The 27,161-nt window shown below is 38.1% G+C and overlaps 1 protein-coding gene across 1 annotated transcript in view; it reads right to left on the bottom strand.

The window, feature by feature from the left end:
• LOC125226967 (dedicator of cytokinesis protein 7) overlaps nucleotides 1–27,161 on the bottom strand; it is an 80,304-nt gene that overhangs the window by 28,458 nt on the left and 24,685 nt on the right. The window contains 11 exon segments of the mRNA XM_048131153.1: nucleotides 528–627; nucleotides 4,490–4,622; nucleotides 5,182–5,350; nucleotides 5,981–6,084; nucleotides 6,702–6,890; nucleotides 6,985–7,138; nucleotides 14,171–14,289; nucleotides 15,555–15,709; nucleotides 17,886–18,066; nucleotides 20,036–20,211; nucleotides 26,538–26,691. Coding sequence (XP_047987110.1) covers nucleotides 528–627; nucleotides 4,490–4,622; nucleotides 5,182–5,350; nucleotides 5,981–6,084; nucleotides 6,702–6,890; nucleotides 6,985–7,138; nucleotides 14,171–14,289; nucleotides 15,555–15,709; nucleotides 17,886–18,066; nucleotides 20,036–20,211; nucleotides 26,538–26,691 — 1,634 coding nt within the window.

Below are 27,161 nucleotides of genomic sequence, written 5' to 3'. Positions count from 1 at the left end.
TTCTTTTCGTTGAGGTAATAGTTTTACATATTCTGGCAATTAGCATTATGTTCTTGAACAGAAAAGTGCTGATTTCCGAATGGGAGAACTGAAAATTTTAAAAGTAAATATTTGGTGAGTTGAAACCAACAATACATAATATACTAAAATTAATCCTTAGAATCAGAACATGATGATTAATATAAATAAGTAATGAAATAAATGTGAGTTACTCTTATAAACGATCTAACAACTAGATTTTTGAATCCGCAGAACACTTTGTATGCAAGTTCCAGCCAACTCACCGACCATTTTTTTGTCGGCCAATTTTTACAATTACTAAATGATTATTCGACGAAAAGTCCATCGGCGTATCCAATTTATGCTTACCGACTCCGTTTACGAACGAATATTATGCGAAATGAGAACTTCCAATCGTTATTCGGCCAAAAAAGACGTCGGCGAATCGTTGTCGGCGTACCGAAAATCGACGTATATTATTTCGGAATATCAATCGGGCACCGTAGAAGAGCCATGGCAAGCCTTACCAAGAATTGTGCATCGCTAGATCTCTAGTAGCACCGCTGGCAACGACCCACTGCAGTGCCAACTCTTCGTGCAGTATTTTACAGGAACCGTCGCTCATTACTGCAAACAAAATATTTCTGACATTTAACACATTTTGAGCCACTCGCTACAGGAATTGGGAACTAACTATGTATACGGTACAGCGGCGCAAATCTCGACAGGGGGCCCATTGTAACTGACCCATTTTTTCCATTATTACACTATGATGTTGAGTTCTACATGTATCCACTGAACACGCCTACCATATATAACCGGTGGACACTCTATTTAATAATAATAATGCAAACATTGTAAAACATGGAAAAAATGGACCAGTAGTATAGCGGCGAGAGGGTCTCGGAAAAAGTTGATGTGACTGGAGAGTATACTGCTGACAAGTGGTATCGTTGTGATCGGTAGACTTTACTGAGTACGAAATAATGACTTGTCGCATTCTCAGACTGTGGGGGGGTTAACTATGACGTCACAAAGATCGCGGTCCCGGGATTCAATTTTTTGTCAATTTGTCTAGAACCCCTTATCCAATTTTGAAAAATGAGGTGTCGATTGAAAGCGTATAACATGCTGATTAAGATTTCTTATAACTGAAAAGTATAGTTTTGTTAGTTATTTTTTAATTAACAATAATGCAAAAAATACTTTTTTTTTACTCTCTTTTTTGATTTTTGTGACTCAAAAGGGCAATGAAAACGGCCACTTAGCTAAAAAATATGTTATATAAATCATTTAACTACATTATTAAGCTATCTGTTGCTTTTTAAATTTCTACGATCGGATAATAAATAAGCAAACTACAAACACATACCTGTAAGCGGGGAGTACCGCTTGACACGCGTTCCCATACATTCGGCGTCTACCAAATTACACCTCGCGCAAAATTCGTTTCAAGCAGATATACCTCTAATCTTATTCATCGTAACCTATCAATATTGGTATCATTTGAAAGTACAATTAAAGTACTTTAAGAAACAATGTCAATCATTTTCTTAATATCAATAATCGCCAGTCTGCGGTGGTTACAAAGGAAAAAAGTGGGTATGCAATTTGACTGGTTTCCTAGGTTTGATACCCTAGACGAGTTTAAAAGGGGAGGTAAAGGTGACATATGGGTTGTTCTCTGGCCTAAAAGCTACACAGAGGGTCAGGGGAGAAAAAGCTAGGGTTTAAGTTTAGTTTTAAGTTATTTTTTCTTTTATTTGTTGATTTTATTGTGTTTATTTTTTTTGTAATTTTATCAAGGATACACGTTGGTTTCTTTTGCTGAAAATTCCCTTTTTTATGAGAAATGTGATGAATTTCATGGCATTTTCCGATAGAGACTAAAATTAACTTTCAAATAAGGCCACATAGTCATACTGATACTTATATAATATTAAGGGTAATACCAAGTAATTCCGTTTGAACTCAAACGACTTAGAGGTGCGGTTTTTTGACCCAGTAGGTATTAAAAAGTAATCGTAAAATGAAAACGATTGGACTTCGGTCGTTATACACATTAAATCACTAAAATGAAGTTACCTATAATATTTTAGTAATTATAATCATCACTTTTAGCCACTTTTCTCAAAACATAATTATTCAACAGAAGTCAAGATAAAATTAAGAGCATATTTATTATTAATAATGCATTATAAATATGAAATAGTTGTTGGGGTATACTTGTTAAGTACATGCAGCTCCTGCAAATACACTCAGTGTCATAAAAATCACACATGTCAATCGTTTGCGTTGAAGCAGTATTTGATTGACCCACATATTAGAGAGCAAGGCGCTCAGGGCCCCTCGTAAGACTATGTGTGGCACTGAGGAACCAGTGGATTGCTACACTGCTGTCCCGCTTGCACTACTCCGCCGGGGCTATTACCCTTAATATTATATAAGTAAAAGTATGACTATGTGACCTTATTTGAAAGTAAATTTTAGTCTCTATCGGAAAATGCCATGAAATTCATCGCATTTCTCATAAAAAAGGGCATTTTGACAAAACAAAACCAGCGTGTATTCTTGATAAAATTACAAAAAAATTAAACACAATAAAATCAACAAATAAAAGAAAAAATAACTTAAAACTAAACTTAAACCCTAGTTTTTCCTCCTCTGGCCCTCTGTGTAGCTTTCAGGCCAGAGCCCAATCCATATGTCACCTTTACCTCCCCTTTTAAACTCGTCTAGGGTATCAAACCTAGGGAACCAGTCAAATTGCATCCCCGCTTTTTTTCTTTGTAACCACCGTAGACTGGCGATTATTGATTTTAAGAAAATGGTTGACATTGTTTCTTAAAGGTCTTTAATTGTAATTTCAAATGATACCAATATTGATAGGTTACGATGAATAAGATTAGAGGTATATCTGCTTGAAACGAATTTTGCGCGAGGTGTAATTTGGTAGACGCCGAATGTATGGGAACGCGTGTCAAGCGGTACTCCCCGCCTACAGGTATATTCTTGTAGTTTGCTTATTTATTATCCGATCGTAGAAATTTTAAAAGTAACAGATAGCTTAATAATGTAGCTAAATGATTTATATAACATATTTTTTAGCTAAGTGGCCGTTTTCATTGCCTTTTTGAGACATAAAAATCAAAAAGGAGAGTAAAAAAAAAGTATTTTTTGCATTATTGTTAATTAAAAAATAACTAACAAAACTATACTTTTCACATATAAGAAACCTTAATCAGGATGTTATACGCTTTCAATCGACACCCCATTTTTCAAAATTGGATAAGGGGTTCTAGACAAATTGGCAAAAAATTGAAACTCGGGACCGCGATCTTTGTGACGTCATAGTTAACCCCCCCACAGTCTGAGAATGCGACAAGTCATTATTTCGTACTCAGTAAAGTCTACCGATCACAACGATACCACTTGTCAGCAGTATACTCTCCAGTCATATCAACTTCAAAACTAGACGACTTTTTTCAATTCCGCCGCCTTACTACAGGTACATTTACCCCCCAGTCGAGATTTGACCCGCTGTACCTTTACCGACTTATTGGTCGTGGTGTCCATATTCGAACAAAAAAATCTCAGATCTCGAGTGAAATCAGAGGCGGCTCACTCCGCGTTTCTTTCATACATTCCGACGGACGCGAATTTGCAGCCCATAAAGTTTTTCTCGCGGCGCAATAGAACTCAATGTCGCATGCAGTCTGTTGGCAAGTCGTTGACAGTGAGCCTTCTGTAGTCGTACTTTAGGCGAGACGACTAAAAAAAAACTAATTAGTCCGTCAGTTAGCTTATCAAAGAATTTAAGACACGTATTTTTTCTTTTTTCTCGTAAACGAAAAATGACGACGGTACAGTGCGTTGAAATTTCGCGAGACGTCACGCCTAGGTACATTTTTTACTTAAAAGTGACGTCACAAGCCCCCACTCCGGAACCACAGTATAATAAAGAGTACTATCGTACAGTATGGCCACTCCCGCTCCCCTCTGAAAGTGTCGCCCACCCCCTCTCGGTTACCTCACAGTTACCGCCTGTCAAAAACGCGAACAGTCGACCTGTCATATGTCACTCATACAAGCATAGTACGCGTTCACATACACGAGCTTAGACTGTGTGCTAGGAACGGTCCTCTTTCATATATTTGATCGCCAGTGTCCGAGGTGTGCCGGAACTTTGATGCTCTATATCTTTGTATTTTTTCATTAATTAGAAAAAACGAAAAATATGTGTTCAGTATTTTTGAACGATCTAACTGACGGACTAAACAGAATGCCATTTTTTTTTATGTAGTCGTCATTCCTTTTATATATTCTGTGTTGAAACGGACGACGCGTCTTGGTAGCTTCGGCGCTCGTTCAAATGAGTATTATATGTTATATCATGTTCGAAGTTGAACTTCTAGGTCTAAAAGACACCTTTCTTATACAACGGTAAAGCTTTATGCATTTTTTAAATCATTCCATAAATAATGAATACCTGCGGGCGGCAGCGGCAGGCCTATGTCCCGGTCCGCTAGCGAAGGCCGAGGGATGGTGCACTGGTATTGAATGTACGCCGTAATCAGGCTACTTCGGCCGTGTGGGTCGCAGGTGACACCTTCGTTCATGTTCTGAAATAAAATACAAGTCAGATTTGTTCTGTTTAAAGTTGGATTTTTTTTTTTTTTTTAAAGTCAAAAATTATTTTTTATTAATAACCAAATAAATACAAACCTGATCCGCCACATGCTTCGTCAAAACACAAATGTAATCCGCCCAAGCGTCGTCAGATTTTTATTCTACATTATCAATAAAACAAACCACAATATCTGCAACACGCTTCGTCAACACACAACACACACAAGTTGGATTTGGCATACTTTATGTAGAAAGAGCCACGTATAAGACGTTGGCTATGCACTTTATGCCGTTTTTTTACGTCAAAAATTTCGATAAAAACTTAGATAATCATATTCATATCTGTAAAAACTTAGGTCCACTTGCACCAACCACTTAACTCAGGGTTAGTGGGCTGTCATCTGTCAAATTCAATATAAAATGGTGGGTTAACCCTCCATTTTCGTTGGTGCAAGTGGCCCTCAGTGAACTTAAGATCGTTAGCCTTATTACCACGTTCACGCAAGGCCAAAGGAAACAAAAGACTACGCATATGCTATAGCAGATACTCACACACACGTCTGTGAACACGTTGGCCAGGCATGTGAACACGTCCTGCGCGATGTTGAGCGGCGCGCCCGCTAGAGACGGGGGCGCCACCAGCAGGTGTAGTAACTTGTCCAGTACGTAGGGGAGGTAGCGGGACAGGATCTCCACGTTGGCTGTGGGTAACTCGGATATGCTGTTGAAAAAAGCACAAAAAAATACATTTCACTTTACTCGTAATCCTTTGTTTAAAATGCAAGATTTAAACAATATTGTGCTTTAAACATGTATTGTAGAAAGGCTTTCAACGAGGAAGATTTCTTTTAGGAATTTCTTTCACAAAAAAGTAAGCAAGTATTTTGGAAAATCAATACAGTCGGAAGATCAGCGCCGGAATTCATCAGCAACACGCTGAGATGAGGCCATTTCATTCCTTCCTGTTTGTGTTGTAATGTGTAATTAGTATTTTCTGTGTTCAACACGTAGTTGTTTAACTGAGATAACTGAGCAAGCCAATTTGAACCGCGAGCGTAGCGAGTGGAATCTTGAGCATCGCGAGGGTATCAAGGCACGAAGGTTCCTGTTTTTTTTACCACACCAAGTGTTGTAAAACATCAAAATAAATAAAAAAATTCAATTTATTTAACGTTTATGATTCAATTCATCATTTATACGTATTTTCTTTAGACATGTTAAAATTTGTATGAAATTACTTTGCACTCTTGTGGATAAAATTCGAATAAAAGAAAGCCTTATATTATTCTATTGTTTAATTATTTGATAGACTTGAATGCCGTACATAGTTGTACTCGATGCGTGGGCCTACCTGGCTCGCAACTCGGCCTCCATGTTGGCCAATCCTATCCTTGTGGGAATGTTGCCTTCTTGCACCGCCTCGCAAGCCACTGCGAAACGCTCGATATAGTTGTCCTGTAACACACGCTTGTATGAGTCAATAGAATTTAGATATTTAGACATTTTGGGAAACCTAGTGAATCTTGCTCAACATCATGGACTCTATCAGCCTACCAATTTTTATCAAAATCGGAGACGTGATCCAAATGTACAAACTTTTCGGGAATTGCACAAGTATTAAAGTAGCACTTTGGCAATGAAAACCTAATTATTTCTATCGACAGATTGACGTTACAGCGAGATGCACTCTATATTACTGTCTCTTTCTAACATTCACGTCTAAAGTGACACTGAATATCAGCTTATGGTTGTTAGTCAGGGAAAATGAATGAGTATTTTGAAAGATGTTTGCTCTTGCATAACTGGAGGAGGTTAGAGCGAGATGCAAACTATATTGCTGTCTTTTTCTAACACGTGAGGCCCACTTACCAATGGATGGACTGTAGTATGCGCGTCTGAAGTGACACTGAATTTCGGCTTATGGTTGTCGATCCATCTGGCCCCAGGGAGTAGTAGGTACGTCAGGGAAAATGTATGAGTAGTTTGGAGGTTTGCTCTGACATGATGGGACAAGGTTAGAGCAAGATGCACTCTATATAGCTGTCTCTTTCTAACACGTGAGACCCACTTACCAATGGATGGACTGTAGTATGCGCGTCTAAAGTGACACTGAATATCGGCTTATGGTTGTCGATCCATCTGGTCCCAGGGAGTAGCACGTCAGGGAAAATGTATGAGTAGTTTGGAGGAGGTTCTTCTTGCATGACGGGTAGATTGAACTCGCCACAAGTCAGCTTGCCGTTGCGGCATAGAGGGAGCCACTGCAACAAAAATATGAATATAATTTATGTAATGACGAGCAGAAATTTCGTGAGAACAATGAGTGGACGTGAGTTTAAGTCATAATTTACTCACGGAATATCCGACGACAGTTTCGACGTTTTTCTCCTGTTCAGGAGCCACCGGTTTCCTCTGGCAGGAAATGTGCAGGAACGTGAACAGTAAATGATGCTGGTCGCCTAAATCTGCGGGTAGTTTGATCTTGATCTCATCGTAGAGGGACGGATTTCTGGAGAAAAAATCGATTTTATTATCTTTTAAAAGGCAGCAGGAAATAAATAAATATTAGGCTAGTTATAGTTTATGTCACGCGGATCGACCGCGCGGAGCGATCCGCAACGACTAATTTATATGACATTAAATACTTACTTAAAGTTGTAACTAAAATTTGGTCGGCCCCTCTCGGCATCTTCATACATTTGAATATGTACGACCGTGTTTTAGTTTTAAAATAATGTTATTTTTTAATACAGTTGCTCAAAAAGTGCCCGTTTTTTGGCTGTTTAGTGTGCGAGAAGTTGTATTTTATGAACTAGTGCGTAAAAAGTACATACGTTCCATTTTACGACTACTTACCGAGCTGTTTTCATATTAGTCTAGTTTACTAAGACAGAATAAAACTATAAACATACTATTAAGTGATTAATATTTAAAACGTTAATATTTCATATGTAATTGTTTACTTTTAGTCATACTAAACATAATTTATAAAATGGTTTATACTTTGAAAAATCGGTCATAATGAGTCGTGTAAACAGAACATGATTGGAACGAAACGCGTCTTCTACTGTCAAAGTAGAGGCGTCTACCATGTTTTAACTTAATGCACGTTCAAAAAACCTCAATATGTTACGCGATTTGTCATAATTATTTTACGTTATTTGCAATACGTCGGGGCATAAATGGATCGATTAAATTAAAATGTAGTTGTACATTAAACAATCGTCCCAAATCGTAAATGTTTATGTTTTTATGGCACCCAATGAAATAAATTGTTAGATGAATAGCAAACTCGAAAATATGCACGCAAGTTTAAAAGCTTCAAAAATACGCCTTTGAATTGTCAAATAATCCGTCAATGTCCATGGGAAAATTGATAGTTCGGATTGTTTTATTTCGTTGTAAGTAAGTAGTAGTGTTTTTTCGGAACTGTATTAAAAAACGTCGTTCGTCACACGTGCGAGAATGTCATTCTTCACTCGTCCCGAGATTTGCCACTCGCGTGCCGCTCGTGGCAAAATGTCTCGGGACGGGACTCGTGAAGTAATGACATACTTCTCGCACTTATAACGAAATGTACTATTTTAATACAGTTGCTCAAAAAGTGCCCGTTTTTTGGCTGTTTAGCGTGCGAGAAGTTGTATTTTACGAACTAGTGCGTAAAAAGTATATACGTTCCATTTTACGACTATTTACCGAGCTGTTTTCATATTAGTCTAGTTTACTAAGACAGAATAAAACTATAAACATACTATTAAGTGATTAATATTTAAAACGTTAATATTTTATATGTAATTGTTTACTTTTAGTCATACTAAACATAACTTATAAAATGGTTTATACTTTGAAAAATCGGTCATAATGAGTCGTGTAAACAGAACATGATTGGAACGAAACACGTCTTCTACTGTCAAAGTAGAGGCATCTACCATGTTTTAACTTAATGCACGTTCAAAAACCTCAATATGTTACGCGATTTGTCATAATTATTTTACGTTGTTTGCAATACGTCGGGGCATAAATGGATCGATTAAATTAAAATGTAGTTGTACATTAAACAACTGTCCCAAATCGTAAATGTTTATGTTTTTATGGCACCCAATGAAATAAATTATGTTAGATGAATAGCAAACTCGAAAATATGCACGCAAGTTTAAAAGCCTTAAAATACGCCTTTGAATTGTCAAATAATCCGTCAATGTCCATGGGAAAATTGATAGTTCGGATTGTTTTATTTCGTTGTAAGTAAGTAGTAGTGTTTTTTCGGAACTGTATTAAAAAACGCTGTTCGTCACACGTGCGAGAATGTCATTCTTCACTCGTCCCGAGATTTGCCACTCGCGTGCCGCTCGTGGCAAAATGTCTCGGGACGGGACTCGTGAAGTAATGACATACTTCTCGCACTTATAACGAAATGTACTATTTTAATACAGTTGCTCAAAAAGTGCCCGTTTTTTTGCTGTTTAGCGTGCGAGAAGTTGTATTTTACGAACTAGTGCGTAAAAAGTATATACGTTCCATTTTACGACTATTTACCGAGCTATTTTCATATTAGTCTAGTTTACTAAGACAGAATAAAACTATAAACATACTATTAAGTGATTAATATTTAAAACGTTAATATTTTATATGTAATTGTTTACTTTTAGTCATACTAAACATAATTTATAAAATGGTTTATACTTTGAAAAATCGGTCATAATGAGTCGTGTAAACAGAACATGATTGGAACGAAACGCGTCTTCTACTGTCAAAGTAGAGGCATCTACCATGTTTTAACTTAATGCACGTTCAAAAACCTCAATATGTTACGCGATTTGTCATAATTATTTTACGTTGTTTGCAATACGTCGGGGCATAAATGGATCGATTAAATTAAAATGTAGTTGTACATTAAACAACTGTCCCAAATCGTAAATGTTTATGTTTTTATGGCACCCAACGAAATAAATTATGTTAGATGAATAGCAAACTCGAAAATATGCACGCAAGTTTAAAAGCCTTAAAATACGCCTTTGAATTGTCAAATAATCCGTCAATGTCCATGGGAAAATTGATAGTTCGGATTGTTTTATTTCGTTGTTGTAGTGTTTTTTCGTAACTGTATTAAAAAACGTCGTTCGTCACACGTGCGAGAATGTCATTCTTCACTCGTCCCGAGATTTGCCACTCGCGTGCCGCTCGTGGCAAAATGTCTCGGGACTCGTGAAGTAATGACATACTTCTCGCACTTATAACGAAATGTACTATTATAAGCTAGATAACTGGACTACAGAATTATTACCTTTCATATTTTTCCTTACAAAGAGAACGAATAAAATCAATATTGGATATAAACTTTCGTAAATTTTCCATACAAACGTCAAAACTGCGAACAGATTCTATTGAGTCAGACGCCCGATCGAGCTCGTTCGGAGCAGACGTGTCGCCAAATTTGCTCCAAAGACATTTGTTTTTGACACTGGAAATCATATACGGATACAAAAAGATTGCCAGTGCTATGAATGTATTCAAAAGTAATAAGGTAAATAAATATCGTTACGTCTAAAAGAGTCTCAGTTTAAAATCGTTTTTTTTTTGTGTTGTTTACTACTTATTATTGTTGAGAAATAAAAAAATATATGTAACTTTAATACAATGATAAGAAATATAGGTATTTTTTGTCTTCTAAACTTTATTAAAATGAAAGAGTTTTAAAATTAATTTTAACTCGTTGGACTTTATTTTCATTATACTGGTCACATTATTTAGTGTGTCAGTGTGTGTAACATTCTCTTTCGCGAAGAGACATTCAGTGTGGCGTATGAAAAAACTAACAGAACTAATCATTATAATTATATTCTATAAACGATTATTTACGTTTTTGTTTTTACCTAGTAAAATGTGTAGTGTTAATGTAAATGTAGTTATAGCATATTGGCAGGGTGCAAAGCGGGTGGAGGGGGTAGCTAAAACGATCACAGCGCTCACTATGGCCAAAATTGACATCTTAGTCGCTGACTTACGCTGTCAAATCCATATTGCTGTAAACATTTTCATATCGTTTTTGAGATAAATTTAATATGGGCCTAGTAAAATTTGTTATGGTGAATTGTAATAACTCCAAGAAAAATATCGACTAAATTTTAGCTATTTCCAAGACCGTGGTGGAAACGAAACCACCGTTTAAGTGAATAGTTGCCGTAAGAAGAAAAGTGTCGTCCAACCTCTGAAGTTTTACTTAAAAGTGCGTAATCTTATGATACAAGTATTGAATTGAATTTACGGTGAATTTATAGTGCAAATTTTATTGGAGGTAGAAAAGCCGATGTGGAAGCCAATCCCAGTTATGTTCCAAAATCATTTTATTTGTTTCCTTAAGTGTGCTCATGGTGTACAAATCGAAACGGATTGACGAAAATGCGTAAATATCGACGTCTCAATCGGACGAAGGAGCACGAGAATAATAAAAGCAGAAGTAGTCCATCCGCTGAAGGCTTATCACATTTCAAATAAAATTCCTGAGAACTTATTTCATCGCATTGATGATTACATATTTGATGTGATATCTGCTAAACCTCCAATATTTTCAAGTAAATGAAACAAGTTTTTGTAATGTATAGGTACTATAATTAAAAGTTATTATAGCTAGTTTGTTTTTATTTTACAATAAACCCTGTACCCTGTAAATGATATTTATAATACATATAGTTAGCCTATGAAAATGACATAGCATAGCAGTGAACTGATCAACAATTTCAAAAACCAATGATTTATTTTATACTTTATTGCACATAGGTACAAATTGTGGAAAAAAGTCTTCAATCTAAAGAAAATGCCCAGCTTGCACCAATTTCTTGTCTTTATTCATCGTCTTAGGTTGGAAAATGACTTCGTGAGCGATGGCACGAAACCCCGTTTTAGTCACCAGTTTGTTAATTTCTCACTAAAAACAACAATTTTAATGTTATTGGCGATAATGTTGTAACCACCATCGTCCAAAATTGTCTAATATAGTAAAATAACACAAGATTTCATTAATTTTTTCACAATTTTTACTTAGTTCTCGCTTAACAGCGGCGACAATATTGTCCATAATGGTCACCTGTCACGTGGCGTGTCGTCGCGCACGGTCCCAATAAATATGTTGCCACGCCCTAATAGGGTCCATGAGCACACCTACTTTGTAACATCTTATAACACCATGGATGCAATAAAGAAATATGAATATGAATATGAATACGTAAATGGCGAAATTATTAATTGTAATAATATATTATCTTATCACAAAATTCTTCTGTATGACTTACCTTCTTACGTTCAATATAATTTTTAAATGGTGTTTGCACACGGGGCACGTAACCTTAGATTCAGACAACTTTAACTAAATTTTGAAAATTATTATTTTAATGAAGAATTCTACACGGTGTTTCACTTAACACTAAAAACCTGAAAACAGTTTGTTCAGAATCGAGAGTAGAATCGATTGAGCTATATCTTGATGGGGGTAATATTTTTATTTAAATTAGTATTATTAGTTATTTTTTACGTGCCCATTCTATTGTACTCGTAATACAACATTGTGTATATCGCATTGCTAGAGGTTGTTTACCTTTTTTCAGTATTTAGGGGTATTAATACTGGCCGGTTACTTGGACGATTATTTTTTCCGCTACTAGTTTGACGTTGTTTGTCAGTTTAATCTTAATGTTTATCATAAGTCATAACAAATTGAACTCGTACCTAATTACAACCTTGTCATTTTGAATATTGAGTTAATTTGCTTACTGCGATTACCTGTCCAATTTGAAGTTTACTGTGACAAAGCTTTAAAGTGTTTTACAGTGACATCTTAGCTGTCTATTGGTAAACCTTATGTCGTTGCAGTAACGTACACAAATAAATAGTCTTATGGTTTATGATGGTAGTTAGCAATTATTTTATTGAGTGTAGAGCTAAAAGTCAAGTAGAGCTGTACAGAAAATTAAAAATTCAATTAAAAAAAAAGTAACGATCAGATTAAAAGATGAATACTCTAGATGAGTTTAAAAAAATAAAAATCAGTTGGGGTGTCTGAGGTTTTGAGTGATACCGGAAACACCGTGTATATATGGCAACAATTTTACATGTAAACCGACTGTCAACCTCTGTTCATACATAACCTCAACCTTTGTCTCAGTGCATTTATAACGGATTTTATAATGGCTAAACCGATCAGGAACAGTGAATTATTTTAATTCATTCGGAAAAGGGTTTAACCATTTATAATTAGAATAAACGAAGCACTGTTTTTTACACCAGAGTTGTTTTGATTTTATATGGTGTTTGCACAAATTTATTTTGAAAAATAATCGGAGTCAATTCGTGTGAGATGGTAACACTAAATTGACACTGTCCGCAATCTAAACACGCGGCAGCGTGTCAAGCCAAGTTCAAGTAACCGAACTGGCAGACAACATCGTGTGTAATATTACACGAACTATTTGGAGCCTCTATGGGCGTCATCGTCATCACAACAAAAACTATTTCACATAAACGTCTTAAATTTGGCTCTTATATTGATATTTGTGACATACATATTATGTGCCTGTCGTGATTGTTTCACCGGATGGTCTGATCGGAAGATTAGACCATTTCGTTGGATCTCCTTCTTGTTTATGTCTTATTATTTGTAACGTTTATTTTGTGTGTGTGTTAACGAATAAATTAATTATATTCTATTCTATTATAAATATATAATAAGAAATGATATTTTATGTCATCAATTGTCATAAAACATTTTGAGGACTGCCATTGAACTTGGCACCCGTTTAGATCTCACTGCTTTTGTCGTTGACGCCAACAACCAAGGCATATATAATATTGAACTTGGCTCATATTTCCCTTTTTTGGTTTTGATGGGATTTTAACGTTACAACTGATCTTCAGTGAAACTATAGACCTGTCTTAAGTTCCTCTCACTTAGGTCACTGACCTCTTCCAGTAAATTGCGGTAGTGTGCGAAAAGTATGTTGGTGAGTGTGACGTGCGTTAGTGTGTGTAAATGGGGTAATTTGACAGATACTGAATTTTTACCCATCGTGACGGGCTCTTAATGCTGTCGGTCGCAGATAGCTCCGCGCGGTTGGTCCACGTGACCACACCTCGGACAATGGCGATGAAATATATGAAAGAAACGCGTTCCTACGCACACAGTCTAACGCCTCAGCCACGGTATTGATCTAAGCGCGAAAGCGGTGAGCGACGGCCATACATTGGAGCGAGACACAGCGATGGGATTTTTCATTCGCACGTATGGCTGCCGTCGTGGCTGGGCCTTAAGATCGTGTAAGCGAACGCTTATCACACTTGTGTGAGTGAGATAAGACTATAAGACAGGTCGACTGGTCGTGTTCTTGATTTGGGTGGTTACCGAGAACGGGTGGGCGGTATTTTGGCAGGAGGCAGAGACTGGCCATACTGTACGATAGTACTCTTAATAGTCTTAATTATACTGAGTGCCACTAAAACCAGCCTAATAGGACATTCTTACACAGATTGACTCTGTATGCCTGGAACTCACTTGTTGTGATAGAGTACAGTGGTGTACGCCTCGCTGGTATATTCAGGGCAGGAGCTGCGGCCGAATATCGCGGGCAACGCGCTGGATTGCTGCTCGCCTGACATCAGTTGGACTCGCACCTAATCACAGATAATAGTTTTATATCAGTCATTAAAAGTTTTGAATGATTAACGGTTATTTTCATTAGACATGCGATCCTAAGTTAACACTGAAAGCGAACGCAGCCGGCGCGCGCGAAAGAGGTTAGATCGCGCGCTGTCTACACAAATTTGATATCGACCCTTCCGTTTTCCGTGATCATGATGCATGCAACTGCGTCAAAATATCGGGAGCTCGGCAAAAATCAAAAGGTTATTACGTTCTATAGGCACTGGTCCCACCGCGAGCTAGTAAACTATGAGCTATCGGCTATAAAAACGAACAAAAGATAATCACTCCCGTGTAAATAAAAGAGACACGGCGATGTTTATAGTTACCTACTCGCCCAGCGGTGAGCTAAATATCGCCGTGTCTCTTTTATTTGCACGGGAGTGCTTATCTTTTGTTCGTTTTTATAGCCGATAGCTCATAGCTTACTAGCTCGCGGTGGGACCAGTGCCTTATGCCGGTCAATATAAGTTTTATATCAGTCGTTTTCTGGGAGCGGTAAAAAATACTAGAAATTCAACGAATACCCGGTCACTATCCGGTATCCGGTCTATACGCCTACAATGTACAATCTGGTTGGATACCGGGTAGTAACGCAGTATCGGGCCGGATACCGAATAGTGTTTTAGTGCCTAATTAGAAGATAAAAATTAAATAACAGAAATATGAAACCACACAGGTTGTGTCGGCGCTACAGGGTGGCCCGGGAGTGGCTACAGGGTGGCCCGGGAGTGGCTACAGGGTGGCCCGGGAGTGGCTACAAGGTGGCCCGGAATTGGGTACAGACAGTGTGGCCCGGTAGTGGGTACTGGGTGGTCCGGTAGTGGCTACAGGGTGGCCCGGGAGTGGGTACTGGGTGGTCCGGTAGTGGCTACAGGGTGGCCCGGGAGTGGGTACAGGGTGGCCCGGGAGTGGCTACAGGGTGGCCCGGGAGTGGGTACAGGGTGGCCCGGGAGTGGCTACAGGGTGGCCCGGGAGTGGCTACAGGGTGGCCCGGTAGTGGGTACAGGGTGGCCCGGGAGTGGCTACAGGGTGGCCCGGGAGTGGCTACGGGTGGCCCGGTAGTGGGTACTGGGTGGTCCGGTAGTGGGTACAGGGTGGCCCGGTAGTGGGTACAGGGTGGTCCGGTAGTGGGTACAGGGTGGCCCGGGAGTGGCTACAGGGTGGCCCGGGAGTGGCTGCAGGGTGGCCCGGGAGTGGCTACAGGGTGGCCCGGGAGTGCTACAGGGTGACTCACGGTGATGTTCCGGGCCGAGCCGGCGCGGGAGGTGTACGCGTTCAGGTTGATCTCGCGCACGTTCACGTACATCAGGTTGCGGTACTGCAGGTGCGGCGCCGCTACAGGGTGGATCGGGAACGGGAGCACTTCCTTGGTTGGACGGACGTTTTCATCTGCTGATGAGATAAAGGCAAATTTTATTATTTATTTATATATACATGGTGTAACACGAGTCAACTACCCATTTTTTAGGGTTCCGTAGTCAACTAGGAACCCTTATAGTTTCGCCATGTCTGTCTGTCCGTCCGTCCGTCCGTCCGCGGATAATCTCAGTAACCGTTAGCACTAGAAAGCTGAAATTTGGTACTAATATGTATATCAATCACGCCGACAAAGTGCAAAAATAAAAAATGGAAAAAAATGTTTTATTAGGGTACCCCCCCTACATGTAAAGTGGGGGCTGATATTTTTTTTTCATTCCAACCCCAACGTGTGATATATTGTTGGATAGGTATTTAAAAATTAATAAGGGTTTACTAAGATCGTTTTTTGATAATATTAATATTTTCGGAAATAATCGCTCCTAAAGGAAAAAAAAGTGCGTCCCCCCCCCCCTATTTTGAACCATATGTTTAAAAAATATGAAAAAAATCACAAAAGTAGAACTTTATAAAGACTTTCTAGGAAAATTGTTTTGAACTTGATAGGTTCAGTAGTTTTTTTTCCTATAGCATATCCTGGCGCTGCTATCTCATTCATTCTTGTTTGTTTTGTACCAGCCTGTAAAATACCCTCGCATCCTATTTGTGGAAACCTGTAATTGGCTTTCCATGTGGGCATTTTCAGAATTTGGGACCCCCCAATTAGCACTCACTGTCAGTTTTGTGACGATAGTTAAGTATGAAATTTCAATAAAATATTGTTTTTGTGTTAATTACATTAAACTGTAAGCGATAATCTATATCTAGAATGTGAAAAAAGTAAACTTTTAGACAGATTTTATGCTTAATTGTCGTCATAAAACTGACAGTGAGTTCATCATCATCATCATCATTTCAGCCATTAATCGCCCACTGCTGAGCATAGGCCTCCCTTCGTGTAAAATCGCTGTCAATAGAAATTGCCAACAATGTAAACAAACCATTATACAAAATATCAATATTTTAGCACAATTTTATTATTTCAAAGGTTGAGGATCACAATTTGATATGAATTGATTAAATAACACATGGATTTAGCCAGTATCTGATGAGTTAGAATGAAAATTAAAGACATTTTGACTACAAGGTTTGTTTACATTGTTCACAAATTCTATTGACGGCGACTTTACGCCACTTATCCCGGTCCTGGGCTAATCTCATCCAGAAGTGCCCCGCAGACAGCGAGTTAATTTTTGTTAAGAACTTACGCTAATTGGGGGGACCCAAATTCTGAAAATGCCCATATACACATTTTTGCTAACTTAGTGTTTGATCTTAAGCTGTTGGTTTTCCGAATAAAATAAAATAAAATTGGTGTAGGTCACATGAGAAAGTTTTAATAAGGGACTAAGCCGCATATAAAAATATGGTTTTTTCAACTTACTCTTTCACTGTGTGATCATTTTGGATGGCAGAGTAATTTTTTTTTCACAATATTGGAGTAGTTCAAATAACAGTTGCTCAGTATTACCTACGCCTATACCTATGGGCGTCTTAGGTTTTCAGTGGCTGGTGTAACAACATGTATATGTATTTGAATTTGCATTTGAGTTTCTTTGTTGCCGTACTGAGCCTTAGAACAATGATAATACAGTGACTGTAAAAGTAGTAGAATTGTGAACTGTCTCACCTCCATAAGGATGCAGTTTGAGTAGTTCAGGCGTGAGGCCATTCTTGAGTTCCTCAGGACACGGGGCCACCTCTATCTTCAGAACTCCAGGTATAAGTTTCTTGGTCCCGTACTAAGCTTTGGAACAATGATAGTACAATGACTGAAAGTAGTAGAATTGTGAACTGTCTCACCTCCATAAGGATGCAGTTTGGCTAGTTCAGGCGTGAGGCCATTCTTAAGTTCCTCAGGACACGGGGCCACCTCTATCTTCAGAACTCCAGGTATAAGTTTCTTGGTCCCGTACTAAGCTTTGGAACAATGATAGTACAATGACTGAAAGTAGTAGAATTGTGAACTGTCTCACCTCCATAAGGATGCAGTTTGGCTAGTTCAGGCGTGAGGCCATTCTTGAGTTCCTCAGGACACGGGGCCACCTCTATCTTCAGAACTCCAGGTATAAGTTTCTTGGTCCCGTACTAAGCTTTGGAACAATGATAGTACAATGACTGAAAGTAGTATAATTTTGAACTATCTCACCTCCATAAGGATGTAGTTTGGCTAGTTCAGGCGTGAGGCCATTCTTGAGTTCCTCCGGGCACGGGGCCACCTCTATTTTCAGTACTCCTGTTATACATTTGAGTTTCTTCGGCGCTGAGCTCGGCCGTTTGATCTCAACTAGGAATTTGTAGAGATCTTCATCGCGAAGCTTGTCCGTTTCCTAGGGAAAAAAAGAATAATAAGTAGGTAATAATTACAATACAATAATTTAAATATGAAGATTACCTATCTTCTTCAGAATTTCTTCTATAGCATTACCGAAATTATCTATCTTAAAGATAAGATTTGTTTCAATAGGTAATCATAATCAATTTTTACTTCTAACTAACATGTCATTTCTGTCCCGCTAAATGATAGTCAGTGGGCTCTGAGCACAGAACTAAATCAAGATAGAAGGAAAATGCTCGGCGATTAACAGCGAAACCGAGCGTGTAACGTTTTGTGTCGAGCCTATGACGTCACGAGTGTACTTTAGTGATGGGAACGTTGTCGCCGCGTAACCCATTCGATCGATTGTGGAGGTTGCTTGCGGGATGCCCGTGCCCGCCGAAGTTAAAAATATCGGATGTTCATCTTCGTTGTGAAATGAAGTAAGTATATACCTGTATTCGTGTGATGACAAACAATTCACTAGTAGGTATATAATTTGCCTAAGGCCAGGAACAAAGATTTTAGTAGGTAGGTATTAATACTAGTTAATATTTCGTAATATTTTTAAGAAAATCGACCATGTACTCACTTCATTATCCTCATGTTATTTGTTACAACTTTTAGTAATATATTATAAATATAATTAACCATTAACACATTTTTAGAGTTATTTTTATTCATAATAAATATAGAGCGTATTTTGTTTGTAACTTTGTATTTGTTTTTCTGCCGACCACAAATTCAACGTTAATACCGTAACTGTAACCTATTTTAAAGTTAAATTTACTTTTCACTCGTACTTTATATGTATAGTTTCATAACAATATAAAAACATAATTATAATTTCCACTGCTTCGCAAAATCGATTTAAATCGAATAAGGAAATCGCAGCATACATGACGATATAGTTCCGTGGTGCACCACTATTCTTAAGTTCGACGTGAGTTCGACGGACAAAATAACAAATCTACCTTCACTTTGTCTCGACAGTTTGAATAGCCTATTTTTATATCGCTTGTTTTAAACGCACGCCAAGTCGGACTCGTCAAATTAAAGCCGCAATGGAAAACTAGTTTGACGGTCGTACGTCAGCTAATGTTTTGATGATAAAAATAGGAAAATCGTGTTTTTTATTTAATAAAAAATATTTTAGGACAAATGGTACTTACCGATGATAGAAAACACTTTGTTTAACACTCTTGCTTTTATTGGTGGTGTTTGAACAGTTAATTATCGAATACCGACCCATTTTGTATTTTTCACTGTATGTCACTCGCGGGCAGCGGTCGGGAGCAGACTGACTTGCGCGGCGAACAATGTTGCTCGCTATTTAACTTTTCCGCACGCGAAGTAGATACACTTTTTCCTTCTATCTTGATTTAGTTCTGTGGCTCTGAGTCCCTTTAGGTACCTAATGTACAAACCAATTTATACAAATCTCATTGTACATACATACATACAATCACGCCTGTTTCCCAGAGGGGTAGGCAAAGATCACGGATTTCCATTTACTACGATTCTGACAAATCACTTTCGCTTCACACACTTTCATAACGTTTCTCATACACGCTCGTCGGTTTCGAGTACTTCTGATAAATCCCATTCCCCCATCCCATCCCATTCTGTAAATCTCATTGTACACTTATAAAAATAAACTTAAAAAATATAGGAGTAAAACGATAGTTTTCGACTCAGGTCACGAGGAGGCAGACAATCCACCGGGCCCTTGCGAGTGAGAGCGCCACCTGCTGCAGCTGTACCACAGTATAAGGACGACTCAGTAGTTAATCTCCGACGCGATCGGTATTTGGCTCTCTCGCACGCACCGCGCGCTACACGGCGCGTACTGACGCGACCGGCATCATCCGGTTTCGCATGTACTCTTTGCACCTCGCTCGCGCAGAGCGCTACTCAAGGACAAACCGCGTGGCGCAAGTCTTGTTAGAAGAATTATTACTGGTTTTATACTGTGGCTGTACCTGCTTGAAGAAGCTGGTGACGGTGATGGAGACTGGCTTCATGGTGTCTAGTTGAGGAGCCAGCTCGTCCGCAGGCGGCGCGCGTCGCTCCACGGAGCCCTTGCGAGTGAGAGAGCCACCCACTTCCCCGGCGCGGCGGCGCAGTTGTTCCAAACTGCTACTTGATGCTTTCCGATCTAGGGAAGTCGTTTATAAATATAAATTCTATATGAAAATTCGACAGATTGTAAAGTTCTTGTGTAAGGGTCGGCTCACACCAGAATGGCAGCGGCTGGCAACGGTCGGCAGGGGTCGGCAGCAGCCGGCAGCGGTAGTAAGAGCAGTGTAGATAAAGTTTACAATTATTTCACACTAAAAGTGCTCGCCGCGTTGCTGCCGGCCGCTGTCATTCTGGTGTGAGCCGACCCTAATGTTTGGAAGGCAATTATTTACATAAAACTATAGCGACCTTACCGGACAATTGAATTAAATGAAAAATGTAAGAATTTCATGATCTAGCGGATTTTAAATCGGCTAAATATAGATTTTTTATGTAATATAATAATATGAATTTATTATAAAATAAGAAGGCCAATTAGAACTTAAAATTCTGAAGTTATTTTGTCGTCATTCGCGCATGCGTTTCGCTTGCACATGCACGTATTGTTGTACAAATGATAACAAAATTACATCATTTTGACATCAAAATGGCCTTTAAGATAGTTTTGTGTATGAAATAATTAAAAAAATCAAGTACTTACACAAAGGTTCATTCATTGTGACGTCAAAGGTTGCCATAGAAAAAGAAAACGTTGTGTCGTTTCATAAGGTGTAGATGTTGAAATTTTTTTAAGAAGTTTGTATAGTGTGTTTTTATCAGAATTAGTAGATTTATAAATGAGGAAAGAAATACTAAGGAGTAAGGATCAGTTGCATCAACCGCACTTGACAGACTGATTAACGTCACTCAACAGACGGCTATGAACACTTTCAATCAAACAATTTTACAATTTCACATTTACAGACGCGTTTAGTGCAACAGACCTTTAAGGCTATAATTATGTCGTTACGTAGCATAAATAACGCACTAGTAAGCGTAATGTACAAAATATTATAGACACAATTTTATAGAAAGAAAAAAAAAACAGTATACCAGGTAGAGGCATCCTGTATTTGCCCATGTTGATTGAGCCTCGGTGCAGACTTTCTAAAGACTAACCTAAGCTGTTGGTATTGGTGCCGGTGTCTTGTTTGTCCCGATCGCTGCCACTCAGTATATTGAGCAATGACACAGCGCTACAAGCTAATGGCATGCTGTATTTGACCAGACGAGAGCATATCGCTTCAGCTACATAGCAAACTATCTAAAGACATACCTAAGATGTTGGTATTGGTGCCGGTGTCTTGTTTGTCCCGATCGCTGCCACTCAGTATATTGAGCAATGACACAGCGCTACAAGCTAATGGCATGCTGTATTTGACCAGACGAGAGCATATCGCTTCAGCTACATAGCAAACTATCTAAAGACATACCTGAATTTTACCCTAATTACGCTTGAGTTATAGTTCAAAGTTAGCTGCAGTGTAAAGTGTTGGAGTGTTTAAGGCCATTCTTTTATTCGCGTGTGAAAGAGACGACTACTGTTTTATTCACGTACTACGAATACGCGAGTGACAGAGACGCCTACTGTCTTTTTATTTACATACTACGAAAGTGTTTTCACCTTCATTATTTTGATTAAATAATATTTGTGTGAAACAAGCGAAAAGATGACAGGACGAAATGCTTCACTTGCCGGCTTATCAGGCTCAAACCCAGATTTAACATCTTTAAAGGAAGATTCTATGTTATCGGTTTCCCATCGAAAACGTAAACAACCAGAATGTGACTTGTCGCAACATTTTCAAGATTTTCGTGTTGAACTCAATGAATCCTTTAGGCAATACTTCGAGGACCTGCGGAAAGACCTAAGCGGTATAAGAACCGAAATAAGCGACATTAAATTAACGAACGAGCAACTTTTACGCGAACAAAACATGCTTAAGGCAGAAGTAAACGACATCAAAACCTCAAATGATGCCACAAAAGATAAAATAAACACATTAGAGAAGGATCTTTGCGAAGCGCGAAATACAATTACCTCATTATCGTCAGATCTACTTATGAAGGAACAACAATGTCGTATCAACAACCTTGAAATATCGGGCGTACCGTTCTCAAAGGGTGAAAATTTAGACGTAATAATACGTAGCATTGCCACCAAGGTTGGCCTCACATTGGTCCCTACAGATATAGACCATATTCATCGTGTGCAGCGTTTTTTGCCCAAAAACACTACAGCAAATGGATACACAATGCCCCCGAATATAATAGTGAAATTTACCCAAAGAAAACGTAAAAATGAGATGATTGCGGCGGTGCGCGCGCGGCGCGGCCTGACAACAACCGATCTAGGCATGGATGGTGCATCGAAACCTGTTTTCGTTAACGATCATTTAGCTCCTCATAATAAATTGTTATACAAATCAGTACGCGAACTCGGCAAGGAACGCAATTATAAATATATCTGGATCAATGACTGTAAAATTTTCATAAGAAAAAATGATAATACAAAATCAATTCATATATCATCTGAAAATGATCTTAAAAAAATTGTATGACTACTCATTAGCGCATTCATGGTACTCAGATTATTATTGTACTTAATAGCGTCATGTTCATATGTGTATGTTAATAATATGTTTCGCATTTGTATAATGGAAATCATAATATATAAAAGTTTGGGAATGTCTTGTAATCTATTGAGACAGGAGTTTAAATCAATTTATTTTGTAATAAATTATTGCACGCATGTTAGATCGATAACAAAATTGCTTAATACATATAACTACGTTCTTAAAATAGTAATGTTTTACAGCTGTTTTATTCACATAATTATAATTTGCGCGGGAGGAAAACAAATAGGCATATTTTTATTAATCTATCAAAATTATAAGTCTTAGCAATATTTCTATTTATTACCAAAACGTGAGGGGTTTGCGTACGAAGTCACATGAATTTCTATGTAATTTGATAAACAACGACTACGACATACTATGTATCACTGAGACATGGCTTAATGACTCCTTTTACAGTTCTGAATATTTCGATAGCCGCTATGTGGTGTTTAGATGCGACCGTGATGCTGAGGCTAGCGGGTGCCAGCGGGGTGGTGGTGTGGCTGTCGCGGTGCGCCGCGAGCTGTGTGCGTCGGAGCGAGCCGAGTGGCGCGCGCCGCCGCCGGCCGACGAGCTGTGGGTGAGCTTGCCGCTCGCGGCGGCGGCGGTCGCGCCGCGGGCCGGCTTCGATTCGCGCGACTCGCTCGCGCCTACACATCTACATATTATATGCACATACATTCCGCATGGTGAAAATTACGACCGACAATTTAACTCATTTTTATCTAGGGCTGAACAAGTACTCGATACGTATAATAACGATTTGTTTCTCATACTCGGTGATTTTAATATATCTAACGCAATTTGGTTCCGCGATGAGGATAGTGGCTTAATCGACATTACAACCAACAATGATTACTACAGCTCCCTATTATCTGATTTTATGAGTTTATCCCTACTGTCCCAATACAACTTTTCATTTAATACTAATAACAAACTTTTAGACTTAGTGCTATGTAATAAATTCTGTAACGTATCGACATGCAAGTCACCTTTAGTTTCTGAGGATCCTCATCACAAAGCCCTCGAGATAGCCTTGTCCTTGTCCTTACCAACTTCACTTATAAATAATAAAATCAACAAAAAAATGTTTTTTAAAGCAGACTTTGAATCTATACGCGCCGGTCTTTCGATTATAGATTGGTTAACCGTATTCTCATCTATGTCACTGGTCGAGGACATGACCACATATTTTTATAAAACTCTTAACGAACTTATAGCTAAACATGTTCCCTGTAAACTCATATCAAATAATAGTAATAAACACCCCCTGGTTTACTAAGCCTCTTATTAAATTAGGTAAAGAAAAACAAAAAATACATAAGAAATGGAAAATATACGGAAATAGAAAAGATTACCTAACCTATGCCACTTTAAGAAAAAGATTTAGAAAAATGGAACGAGATTGCTACAATAATTACATTGATTTTAGTGAACAAAAAATAAATGAGCACCCTAAGTACTTTTGGGCCTTTGTTAAAAATAAAACAATGAATAATGACATTCCTGACAAAATGATTTATAAAAATAATGTTCTAACTGAGGGTATAGATATATGTAATGCTTTTAACAGATATTTTCATTCCGTATTTATAGAAAACAATTCAAATATTACGTTAAACTTCTCAAATACTTCCGAAACAGCCGTAGATATAGAATCTATTAATTTGAATAAAGATATTGTCCTTCGGGAGTTGCGACGTGTAAACGTTCATAAGGGCGCCGGTTCCGATGGAATACATCCACTTTTAATCTCTAAATGTGCAGCTGAACTTGCTGAACCTATTACGTATATTTTCCTATTTTCTCTAAAGACAGGAATATTTCCGTGCATATGGAAATCTTCAATAATAACACCCATACCCAAAACAACTGAGGGCAAGGCACTCGTTGATCAGTATAGGCCTATCTCCAAACTGTGCGTGCTAGGCAAAGTTTTTGAAAAAATTGTTAGTGAAGAATTGTTTAGAGCATTGAAACACCATATATCCGAACATCAACACGGTTTTTTCAAATGTAGGAGTGTCGAATCTAATATGTTGACTTTTACAGACTTTATACTTCAAGCCATGGACAGAAACCAACAGATCGATGTCGTGTACACCGACTTTTCAAAGGCGTTCGATAAAATTAACCACGATTTGCTTATTAACAAGCTTTTGGACGCCGGTGTGCACGGCAGCCTTCTAAGATGGATCGACTCATATGTACGTAATCGCAGTCAGGCCGTGTGTGTTAAAGGGTACTGTTCTAATTATCTTAGCGTGCCCTCTGGTATCCCTCAGGGATCTCATTTGGGGCCTCTTTTATTTACAGTTTATATCAATGATATTGGCACAACACTTAACAACTCAAATCACTTATTATATGCTGACGATACGAAGCTATTTAAAGTAGTCACCTCGGTCAAAGATTGTTTGGATCTGCAGGATGATCTTAGAGCCTTATGTTCATACTGTTCACAAAATCAATTGTTTTTAAATTCAGATAAGTGCTCTGTTATTAGTTATACCCGTAAAAAACATCCAATAATATTTAACTACAACCTTTGTGATGACACACTTAAACGTACGACCAATATTAGAGATTTAGGTATTATAATGGATGACAAAGTATCTTTTAATGCACACATAGACAAAATAGTTCAAAGAGCATTTCGAAACCTAGGCCTAATCAATAGACTCAGTAAACCTTTTAAAACCAATAAAACCCTCAAAATTTTATATTTTTCATTTGTACGATCCATATTAGACTTTAGTAGTGTCGTATGGAGCCCTTACTTCCAATGTCATAAATCGAGAATAGAAAAGGTCCAAAAAAAATTTATCAAAATTCTTAACTATCGCAATTTTCGTAAGAACTCCAGTTATCAGGAATCCCTACAACACTACAACATCTTATCCCTAGAAAACAGACGCAAATTAACTGACGCGACAATTTTATTTAAAATTATAAATAATCTAATCGACTCCCCTACTTTGCTATCAAAAATTAAACTTTCATGCAGTACTCGACCAGCCCGCTCCTCACGTAAAAAATATCTGTTTTCACCCCCTCACTTGAAGAAAAAATATACAAAAAATTGTTTCCTCTCCCGCGCGCCTGAAATGTATAATAATGTCTTTATGCATATAAACCCTTTTAATGTATCTATTTCAAAGTTTAAAAATGATATATCTAACTGCCTGTTAAATTATGCCAATCAATAAGTCATAATGGCTAGATCTCCACTAACGTAATAACTATAACTCAGTAACTAAGTAATATACCGATATATGTAGGTATAATTATAATGAACTTATCGATCGTAAGGTATAAGAACAAATTACTATAACTGAAGTTATTAATTAATTATCATTTAATATTGTCTGTGTTACTGGATCCCGTAGGCAGCTTAACTGACAGCGTTTATAATTTATTTATTATTTGCACATGGTACAAGATTATCGGTTAAAATGTAACGCTGCCGGTTGGGTTGCACGCAAAATCTATTTCTACCGCTCAGTATCAACTTTTATAATTATTGAACAATACCTATTTGTTAAATTTTCGGCACTGTTTGTCTTTTATGTATTCCATCTATTGTATCTTTTGATGTAATGACTGTTTGTTGCCATAATAAAATAAAATAAAAAAAATAAAAAAAAACTAAGATGTTGGTATTGGTGCCGGTGGCTTGTTCGTCCCGATCGCTGCCACTCAGTATATTGAGCAATGACACAGCGCTACAAGCTAATGGCATGCTGTATTTGCCCAGACGAGAGCATATCGCTTCAGCTACATAGCAAACTATCTAAAGACATACCTAAGCTGTTGGTATTGGTGCCGGTGTCTCGTTCGTCTCGATCGCTGCCACTCAGTATATTGAGCAATGACACCGCGCTCCACGCTAATGGCATCCTGTATTTGCCGAGACGCGAGCATGCCGCTTGAGCTCCGGCGCGGACTTTCTCGCGATTCTACAAGTTATAGGAGAGTTAAACTAGTTAAAACAGTAAGGGCCACTTGCACCAACGAAAATGGAGGGTTATCCCACCATTTTATATGGAATTTGACAGATGACAGCCCACTAACCCTGAGTTAAGTGGTTGGTGCAAGTGGGCCTAAAGGATTATGGATTTAAAATAAATGAATAGTTTTAAAAAACACTAGAAAAACACGCTTATACGATATTCTATTATGGAATGCCAGTGCCTATCTTCCGGCTTCATCGTCAGACCTTGAAACCTAATCATGGTCAAAGTTCATTACAAGATTTTTCTAAGAAATCCGAAAACAGCTATGATACGATGTTCCATCATGAAGTTCCAGTTCACATCTTCCGGCTCCATCATCAGATCAGTTCGATAGTACCATAATATTGTATTGTCATCAGAACTATATACACCTGCCAATTTTCATTACGATACTATAGATTCCATTACATACT

The sequence above is a fragment of the Leguminivora glycinivorella genome, chromosome 6 (genome assembly GCF_023078275.1).
Source record: "Leguminivora glycinivorella isolate SPB_JAAS2020 chromosome 6, LegGlyc_1.1, whole genome shotgun sequence".
In the NCBI taxonomy this organism is placed as follows: Eukaryota; Metazoa; Arthropoda; class Insecta; order Lepidoptera; family Tortricidae; genus Leguminivora; species Leguminivora glycinivorella.
Note: the sequence above shows the minus strand (reverse complement) of the source record. Positions and strands in the feature narration are given on the sequence as shown.